General features: G+C 38.1%; 1 protein-coding gene across 2 annotated transcripts in view; it reads left to right on the top strand.

The window, feature by feature from the left end:
• LOC139150864 (WASH complex subunit 2A-like) overlaps positions 1-7,484 on the top strand; it is a 52,166-nt gene extending 44,682 nt beyond the window's left edge. Inside the window, exons 26-31 of one of the 2 annotated variants that reach the window (XM_070723291.1) lie at positions 4,101-4,226; positions 4,582-5,026; positions 5,303-5,391; positions 6,202-6,382; positions 7,097-7,184; positions 7,248-7,484. In XM_070723291.1, the coding sequence (XP_070579392.1) occupies positions 4,101-4,226; positions 4,582-5,026; positions 5,303-5,391; positions 6,202-6,382; positions 7,097-7,184; positions 7,248-7,311 (993 nt within the window). In that variant the 3' untranslated portion in view covers positions 7,312-7,484. Of the gene's footprint in view, positions 1-4,100; positions 4,227-4,581; positions 5,027-5,302; positions 5,392-6,201; positions 6,383-7,096 lie in introns of both variants that reach the window. The other variant, XM_070723293.1, reaches the window with a different exon arrangement.
• The last annotated feature ends 3,384 nt before the right edge of the window (positions 7,485-10,868 follow it).

Consider the following 10,868-nt stretch of genomic DNA (forward strand, 5'->3'; position numbering starts at 1 on the left):
GTAATTTACACAGACATAAACATTCGATCCCGTCCGTGAATGTCAAAGGTGAACGGGATTAACTTGATCCTGGGTATCAAGTCCCTGCAGGCCTTTAATGGAGATGCAAAATTCACAAATTATGACTGCTGCTGAAGCCATATCCTTTCACGATACCGCCAAGTGAGTGTAATCCGTCCCATACAAACATAACATGGTCTCGTACCTCCGAGACTCCATTCTGAAAACATGTCGAAAATCCACGTACGTATGTGCGTAGTAACTTGTTGCAAATTCACGTCATTTTTCGAGCTGCATTTTTTAGGGCACGAATATTAATATCTACAGTCTACACTGCTAAAGCGTCCTGCTACGCAAGTGCGACTACTCAATGTTGTGACACTCAGAGGAAGTGTTTTGGCGCAGAGTAAGGCGCAGTTTGGACGGCGCAATTTACCGGCGCAAAATGGGGGCGCAGTTTTGAATGCGCCGGCGCAGACTGCCGGCGCACTTTGGTGATTTCTGACCGCTTACATACCTGCCAGACCGGGGGGTTGACAATGTCGCAACATGGTAATTTTTTTGTCCCGCGACTTTTTACATTTATGAAAATTCTAATCCCTCCGATCGACGCGCATAGCACGGTGCAGCTGATTACATTCAGATCATTATGAATTACGTCCGTGCATGCAGATTCTAGCAATGGAATGGATTGATTTTGGTGCAACAATGTGACACAATATTATAATAATACTCGTCTAGTGAGTGTAACCCTGGTAATGTTAGCATATCTGTGTCATATGACAACAACACCCAGTATCACTTCACTAGTTCCACACTTTAGGGACTGGTCAGTTTATTCGGCCTGGGGGGGAGGGGCAGTGGATTATTTTTTGCCGACGTCAAAAAGTGGCTGACCCTCCCCCCCCCCTATTCCAAATTTTGAAAACAGGGTGACCCCCCCCCCCCCCCCCGCACGCGACAACTGTAAAACAAAAAGTGGACATTATATATATATATATATATATATATATATATATATATATATATATATATATATATATATATATATATATATTTTACATACATTTATATTTTAACAGTCATTCTGTGTTTTAATGAAATTGTTGACATGTCAGTTGTAAGATAGGAATTTCAAAGTGTCAATCTTGAAGTTTGAATACAGTACATTTTGAATGAGTTGTGAATGTATTTCACATTTTCTATGCTTAACCAGATGTCCTGAACAGAAATGGATGTCAATCATTAATATCAAAGAGGAAAAAGCAGTAAATCAAAAATTTTGATGGGTGTTAAGACTTGCCAGCCATCCAATTAAATCTCCTGAGGAGCCATAGAGAGGCATTTTAGCCAAATCTGATGTGTGCAGTGTCTGAGATGACCTTTTCTTGTAACATTGAAACCATAAAAGCACAGCTAATAATGACAAAAACTGCCTTTTTAACTGTTATTTTGGTCATAAAAAAGAATCATTCTACAGAAAACCTGAGACACAAAGGAAAACAGTTGCATCAATGACAACGAAAGATATCTTGTCATTTTTCTATCTCTAAAATAAGTCACTTTATCAAATATATATTGTGAAATATTTGTGCATGTTGCTTTCTCATACAGAGAACAGAAAAGTATCATGAATTTGTCATGCTTTTCATATGAAATGCAGATTTCATAACGGTACACTTTCACTTAGCAAACATCTAGATATCTCTGGCATATATCTCTGATTTATTAAAGTATGGCGCCCAAAGGGCGCGGAGAAAAATATGAAACATCCTGATACCTCTGATATATATTTCTTGTATATTAAAGTCATGCACAGGAAGGGCATGCTGAAAAATGTCTGATATATTAAAGTAATGTGCTCAAAGAGCACGCTGAAAAATATTGAACATACAGATATCTCTGATATATATATGCCTGATATGTTAAAGTTGGGCGTGCTGAAATATGTCTGATTATTAACCCTTTCAGGCCTGACTTTCTGGTAACTTACCAGAGCTACCCCTACATATAGGGGTTTAGGCCTGAAAGGGTTAAAGTTACGTGCCCGAAGGGCGCGCCGAAAAATTTGTGGCAGACACGATGCATTTCAGGCAATGACGAGCCTGTGTCGAAATTCAAAAACACACTGACCCCCCCCCCCCCTATTGGGCATTTCAAAACATGGTGACCCCCCATCACCAAAGTCAAAAACAGGGTGAAACCCCCCCCCCATGAATCCACCGCCCCCCCCCCAGGCCGAAGAAACTGACCAGTCCCTTTAAGTGTTCAGAATTTACATGTACACAAATGTACATAATACAGCCCTTCATTTTATCAAACTGACTCCGTTTTCTTTGCTTTGATTTTCCATTGAAGCGTTCAGAACATAAACGGTTCATAGAAGAGTTTAAGACAAAACCTACTGCGAATACGGTGCTGTTGACTAAACATATTTGGTTTTGAACATGGAGGTATTTTTTTACCTCTATGGTTTTGAACTACACCCGATACAAGGACTAGATGTTACACGACAGCCCAATTGTGCTACATGCAGTCGACAGTCAAGTTCACGTTTCGCTGCGTTTGTTTGTGGACCGCTAAAACATCTTGCTTGCTCGTTGATCTTTAACCAAAGTTCACAAGGCCGACTGCAGTTACCACGATATATCGACATGATAACAAGTGTACATTTTATAAAACAGAGCGGCCTTATCATAACAGTTTTTATCGAGTTGCACGATCCATCGTGTATACTGTAAGAGGCCGACAGTAGGGCTTCAAATTGTTTCGATGTATACCGTTTTACGACAGGCAGGCAAAATTTACCGTCATCCTGGACTGTAGGCCTAAATGTCGCAAAAAATTACGTCTTTTAAGATTTTACGGTATCATTAACTGATCGTGTCGTGGTTTTCAGCAGTATCGAGTGTTTGTCAAACTTTTCAGAGTCATGTTAATAACTTTAAGCTTTCAAAGGGCGTTGAGACCCAGGACTCGCTCAGCCAAAACGTTTTGATCAGAAAATGTGCATTCATTTCCGCGAGTTGCGACATGTGCCATTCATGTTGTTTGCAATTTCTATAATCGAGAAAAAGTCACGATACTTGTCCTTTTAATTAAAAGTACAACTTCATCTGTTTCTTCATGAATGCAACAGAGGCCACATTTAAGCATACTTATTTTTTGAAAAATTTTGAAAGTAATCCATACGTCATATCAAAATATATACCAGGTATTTTCTCCCTTCTGTTTTACATCACAATAAAAAAGTCGTAGTGATCAGAGTTTGCGTACAAATTTTATTCATACACTCCCCTTACTCATGACTGTTTTTAGGGTACTAAGTTATTAACCCACTCTTCTACCACTTGCGTTGGCTTATTTCAGAAGTGATTTTCAGCTCGCCAACCATTTTCAAATCACAATATCACATGCCCTGGTGTAGTGTACAATTGTACACAGCAATGTAGAGAACAGCATTCCCCATAGAAAGTCATGAGAGACAAACTTTCTTGCTTTCATCAGCCACATGTAGCCAGTGCATGAGCCTGTATTCCCCGGCCCCTGGGTGTTTGACATCATTTTATAGTCCGAGAGTGGGGGATTTGACATGGCTAGGAAAAAATGTCTAATTCTCCTGTTAGCCCCATAGTCCCCCCCCCAACCCCTGTGGTGGAAAACATTGATAAATGTGTGCGCATGACAGTGAGGAAGATGAGGGCTGTGATCTTTTTCAGATTCCAGATCATGTAGATAAATATTTCATGATCATTCACTTACACTATTCTGCAATCTATGTGAACAATAGTCTTTTGGAGTGAATACTTGCTGACTCTAGTGATAAAAGGACATGAAAAATTAAAATATTACAACATTCAAAAGCATAGTATTGGTGGAGAAGTTGACTTTAATGGTCGTTAACAACTGCATTTATTGAGGACCGGCAGTTTTCTGTAAGGACCTGAAGCTTTGGCTTGGTGCAGGTCCGTATGACCTGAAGCTATTTTCTCTTAATTTCGCACACTGCCTACGACTATGGTCATTCACAAGCATACTGAAGGGCAAATTTAATTTGTGGCCATCGTCACCACAATGTTGATTGTTCATTTTTTTCCCAGGTAAATCTTGATATCAACACATCAGCATTGCTACCAGGTGCTGAACCTCCCAGAAAGGATGTAGAGCCAGCAGCTGTGAGTTTTGATGAACCTGTGGAGGCAAAGACCCTGCAGACAGTACAAAAGGTATTGCGTACTCTCTGCTGTGTGTGTGTGTGTCTGTGTGTGTCTGTGTGTCTGTGTGTCTGTGTGTGACATCGAAATGAAGTTTCACTAAACGATATCTGTTTATATCATTTTGATTATATTAGTCAGAATGCAGAGAGACTCTTTGAATTTGTGGTTGACTTTATGCCATTACAGCTAGACTAGCAAAATCTTGAACTGGTGTAATCTTGGCATGCTGTGCAGTTCTCAGCTTTCAGTATTATTTTGGTTTCTTCAAAATATTCAGTAGATCTTTATACATCTATACTGCTCTGCAAATGATTTGAGATGCCCAAAACACTGTCATAAATGTTTTTCTCACTTTCTTTTACAGGACAGAGTAAAAGGGCAAGCAAAAAGACGTCCACCTACAAGAAAGTTACGTCAGACGTCGATAGAACAGAACGATGTTGGAAGTGAGCAGATTGATTCCATGAATAGTACTACAAACAATGCATCAGCTGGGTCCACCCGGCCAAATCAAACTAATGACATTTTTGACGACACAAGGCAGACAAAGTCCAAACCGGCAGATATCTTCGGTGACGATGACTTGCTGAGTGACAAGCCTGACAAAGACGACCCCTTTCTGTCCATTGCTGCATCAGATGGAAAGGATGACCTCAACCCGGATGCCGGGTTTTTCAGTTCATCGAGTAAAAAGGAGAGAAAAACAATAGGCACTGTTGATGACGATGATCTTTTTGCTCCAAGCACAGCTCAGAAGAAAACAAATGTAGAAGAGGATGATATTTTCAGTACTCCAACTAAATCATCAGGTTAGAAAAAATTGGTCAATTACATAATCTTTTTTCCACCAGAAATATTGGAGTGTCAAGAAATACCAAAATGATGTCAACAACAACAACAATGATAATAATAATGATGATGATAATGCTGAAAATGAAGATAAATACAAAAGTGGCTGTGAAAATTGGCAGTGATTTGTGTGTAAATTGCTTTGTTTAGGCAGTATGATAATCTGCCAAGGTACTAGGGTCTATCCAATCAAAATCGTGACAACATTAACCTTTCTGACATTTATATCTATCCAGAGGTCAAAGAAGTCAAAAAGCATGAAGATACACCGGTCACAAGTGGTGCTGTTCCCAAGAAGAAAGAAGCAAAGAAGCCAGTCCTAGATGTAAGACAAAATCATTCTGATATACATACCATACACGTAGTGTTCCCAATCAAATAGCTACCCAGACCAAGTTTTGTGAAATCATCATGAGGTTGTGTTCAGGAAAACACCCCTTTGCTCTCGTTGTTTAGTTTTTCCTACAGAATGAGTCATTACCATAAATGTAATTTGTATAAATTTTTAAGAAGTATTCACATATTAGCCGCCCTGAAAATTTTCCACTTTAAACCCTTCCATCCTCATTATCTTGTGTAGAGGTCCAACTTCACCGTGTAAAACACTTGGATTGGGTCAAACCATGGCGAAGGATCCGTGGGTGGCTTGCTTGCTGGACTACATTACATTGTACAGTCCTGAATACCTTGCATCACTCACAGACATTTAGTGTGTTTCATTTGATCTGTTGAAGTTTATCATACCTTGCACACGTTAAGTGGTAGCCTGTATTTGCATCGTTCAAATCTCATTCTCCTAGTAGCAATGACGATGAACCTGAGAAACAAAATCTTTTATTCTCCAATCATATAGTGCATGATCCAAGGTACATGATTGTTGTCAATTTACAGTGAGTCACATTGTCATCAAATTTTTGTACTAAAACAACACTCATTGATACTCGCTCCATAACTAAATACTAATGTGTTAGGTGTCATGCATAAAATATTTTCATACCAAGATTTGGTATGTTTCCATTGTTATTATTCCTTCAGTTTTGGCCGTTTACAGGAAGAAGAAAATGTCATAGCACTCATTCTTTAACTCTCTCTTTCTCTCTCACTAACACTCAACTATTTCTCTCTCCAATGGTAGAATGAAGACGATGATGATTTGTTTGCCTCACCGAAGAAAACCAAGAAAGCAAAGTCAAAAACCAAAGAGAGTGATCTCTTTGCTGATAACACCGATATATTCGCTGATTTGCCTCAAAGTAAACCCAAGGAGAAGAAAAAGAAAAAGGAGAAAGATCCTTTGTTCAAGGAAGTTGAAGGAGGTATAGTATTATTGGCTTTCTTTAAAATGGTGTATGGGTGATGTCTTTGACTCTACTGTTGAGATTTTTTTGAATTGTAGTACAGTGGTAGCATCACTGACATGTGGCATTATTGTAGTACAGAGCAAGGCTGTGATTGTGTTACAGAGCAGGGCTGTGATTGTGTTACAGAGCAGGGCTGTGATTGTGTTACAGAGCAGGGCTGTGATTGTGTTACAGAGCAGGGCTGTGATTGTGTTACAGAGCAAGGCTGTGATTGTGTTACAGAGCAGGGCTGTGATTGTGTTACAGAGCAGGGCTGTGATTGTGTTACAGAGCAGGGCTGTGATTGTGTTACAGAGCAGGGCTGTGATTGTGTTACAGAGCAAGGCTGTGATTGTGTTACAGAGCAGGGCTGTGATTGTGTGACACAACAATGTCGATACTTTGTGTAAGAGCAGTTCTGCAAGTGTAATACTGCAGTACATTGATTTTTGCGACAGTGGTGTTGTGACTAGGTGACAGAGGAATGGTGTGACTTTGTGACAAAGCTTGTCTGTGTGACAGAGTACATTTAGGTTGTTGATAGGGTGAAAAATGAATGGTATAAATTGTGTGACAGACCAATGCTTTGATTTTATACATAGCAATGCTGTTGTTTTTCCTGAGCTCAGTTTCCAAAATTCACAATTTGAATTATTTATGGGTTGAATGTTGACCTTATTGCACCAACAGATAGTATATTTGGTGATGCAAAGAATAGTCCCAAGAAGACAAAAGCCAAGAAAAAGACGGAGAAGAAAAGTGGAGGCAGTTCAGGAGCATCAATATTTGATGCTGATGCACCAAGTATATTTGATGATCCACTCAGTGCAACAAAAAAGTAATCAATATTTGATGCTGATGCACCAAGTATATTTGATGATCCACTCAGTGCAACTAAAAAGTAATCTGATGTGGCCAGGAGCTGACTGTGATGATTCATGCAGAAACCTATTTTTTCAAATCCCAGCCCTATGATTTCAAATTTTTCAAATCCCAGCCCTATGATTTCAAATTTTTCAAATCCCAGCCCAATGATTTCAAATTTTTTAAATCCTGGCCCAGTTATTTCAAATTTTGAAAGGTGGCAACAAAGTTAATCAGGATTATCATATCACACTGGTCTGAAAGCTTGATTTGATGAAGACTCCTTTGAAATACTCCAGAAACATTCATAAATTATGACTAATTCTCAGTTCAATCGTACACATAAATTTCAGTGTTTCAGTGATGCTAAGAAATGAAAATTACAGCAAATATTGCAAATTACTGGACTGATCTGAATGTAAAGGAAAAACTATATAATGTCACAAAGATTGTACAAATACTTTTACTCTCATTCTTGGTTGTGTGCAATACATTTGATATTTTAGAAGAGTTTACAGGATACAAGTACATTGTGCTTTGAGAAACTTTGATACTCCACAGATTTCGGAAGAGACAGGTTGTAAACTTTGAATTTAGCCAGACCACTTCAAGCCATCCTGTTCAGTGTAATGCAGGTAGTCGTTGCCATGGAAATGAATCATGAGCATGTCAGTTGATATAGAACTCTGATTACTTGAACTTTTTCAAGGAAAGAAATCATGAACAATGCTTGGTACCAACTTGACTCAGTCATTTAGGAATTGTATATTGTTATTGTAATGAGCAAAAGTAGTTATGAATCTGATTATTTTATTACGGTAAATTTGATTCAAATTAAGGTCTTGGTTACCATGGAGTCGGTACAAAGACTGTGTGTCAATTATAGTTATACAAATAATGTAATTCTTACAACAAGAAAAATTAAAACTTTACAAACAACCATCCACGTGTCTCTTTCTCCCTCCTCTTGTTAAACTACTGGAAGCCTTAGTAAGTCATCCATTCTCGTTAATGCTTAAATTTTATAGAAAGTGTGTGAATAGCTTTCCCCACAAAACCACTGCACCGTAACGTTCTCCATTGATGTATACAGTATATCAGAAACGTAAATTATGGATGGATCAGATACAGCGGACTACATGGGCATTTGTCTTTGTCTTCTGTTTTCAAAGGCGTCATGGATTTTGATTATTTTCAAGCATTTGTTGGAGTGATTTAGAAAATTGACTGAAACTAGGAAGAACTCCCCATTGATCATACATTTGGAGTTCGTACATTGTACTCAAATGTAGAACTTGTGAAGATTTGTTCATTTTAATGGCTAGACTCATTTTGCTATGTTATAGCTATAGCTGCAATGCACTTTTGAAGCCATTTCATTGGTCAACTCAGTTGACAGTGTATCAAATCCCTGATAACATGAATTTTTAATAAGCACCCATCATGCATTGCATGGTTTGCCATTCACCATCTTATACCAATGGACTTCATTTCAAGGCAAGTATGCCATTCATCCCTCCTCAATTCACTCAAATTTGAAATAACTGAAGGGTTGCCACCTTGATTAGTGTTTGTAGACCCTGTATACAAAGGAATTATGGTGCCCATGGTTTTTGTATCACCCATTCTCAGCTTTATCTGAGAAATGTATGAACTGATTACTCCTGGCTTTGAACCAAGATGGTTATATACTAGTTTATCCATGTACAACACTGAGTCTTGTGATGTGATCCAACATAATCCAGCTGCTCCTATTTATGATTTCTTGTCAGCTCCCATTTGATATGTGTAGGTATATATATATTTATTTATTTATTTATTTATTTATATATGTATATATATTAATATATACATAAATTTCCATCGAAACATTTATCGTAAAACTTATACAGGGAGTTGAGATCTGACGACAGACAATTTAGAATGTTAGAATGTCAGTGAACAGAGCAGTATGAATAGTTGCTGACATGAAACAAGAATAACTGTCAGTAATATAATTTGAAAAGATAGTAACTTCGAAAGTGTATTACTTCTTGTTTTTATGCCAGAATTCTGTTCATTTTCTGGATGGACTTTCACTTTTGCTGTACCTGTATATTGTTCATTACAAGTATCTGCTGCATTATTCTGATATTCCATAGGGACTACCATATTAATATTTTGGAAGTACACTGAAACTGATATTGTTGAAGCATAACTGAGGTTGTTTATGCTAGCAATTCATGCAATTGGTACTCAGTGTTTGTGTTATGTATACACACGCACATGCATGCGCGCACGCACACACACACACACACACACATATATATATATATATATATATATTTGTTATGTAGGTCATTTCCCCCACACTCATCATGACCTGAGTTCAATTAGTCTAGAACATTCTCAAGGTCACTGCCCTTGATGACCTCACAACCTTGAATTCAATTAGTCATGTTTGGAATGTTCTGGAAAGTTGATTAGTTGTGTAAGGGAGATAATTTTAGAACAGTAATTAGCATGTCAATAAAAGTTCTAGATTGTTCTTATATGCCTTTATAAAAGGGACGTGCACAGCTTCCAGTCAGACTTTGGGATCGTGTCTCTTGTGTGTTACTATAACTCCAGCAGTAGTCATTCTCAAGACTTTTCAAGACCTTCACTGTCAACGCTGGATTTATACTGTGGACTTTGTGCAGCTGCAAGCCTGCAAGGACTGTTCATTCATTCAACTGACTGTTACAACTCTGAGACTGGAGCTTTGCCGTCCCAGCTGAGATAAGTAGTCTGTACACTTTTAAAGCTTGTACTCTATCCCTGACTTAGCAATTAGTTTTTTTTCGTAATAAATTTTGTTTAAACGTTAACTGCTGAGTTCACCCTTTTGTTCGTTTTCTCTGCACGTAACAAATTGGGGGCTTGTCCGGGATACGAATATTTTGAGCCGTTTGACAACATTTTGACAGCCTTTTCAAAACTACTGTATACTGTGAACTCAGCGAAATTCAATCATGGCGGAATTCAAGCCAGACGAATTTATGGATGACCTTGATCAGGACACATTTAATTCCTCAGAAAAGACAACCTCATAGCACTGGCAAATTTCCTTAAAGTAGATGTCAAAAGATCTATGCGCAAGCGAGAAATTCAGTTCAAGATTGCAAAACATTTAGTTAATTCTGGCCATTTTGAGAGTCTGCCTTAAAAGATTATGAGCCTGAGTCTTCCTTCGAACTCAAAAATTAGAATTAGAAATACAGGCAGATTTGGAGCTTAAGAATTGGAATTAGAAAAGGAAAAATTGCAAATGGAAGAAAGGGAAAGGCAGGAAAAATTACAAATGAAAGACAAAGAATTACAAATGAAAGACAAGAATTACAAATGGAAGAAAGACAGAGAGAAAAGGAGAGAGAATTGGAAGAACATCGACTACAGTTAGAAATGAGACGTTTAGAGCTTGGACAATCAGGAAAATTCTTCCCTTCAGACAAGTTTGACATCACTAAGCATTTCAGGTTAGTTCCCCCTTTCCAAGAAAAGGATGTTGATAAATATTTCCTTCATTTTGAGAAAATTGCTCAGAGTCTGAATTGGCCTAAGGAGTCCTGGTCTATGC

The sequence above is a fragment of the Ptychodera flava genome, chromosome 15 (genome assembly GCF_041260155.1).
Source record: "Ptychodera flava strain L36383 chromosome 15, AS_Pfla_20210202, whole genome shotgun sequence".
NCBI lineage: Eukaryota > Metazoa > Hemichordata > Enteropneusta > Ptychoderidae > Ptychodera > Ptychodera flava.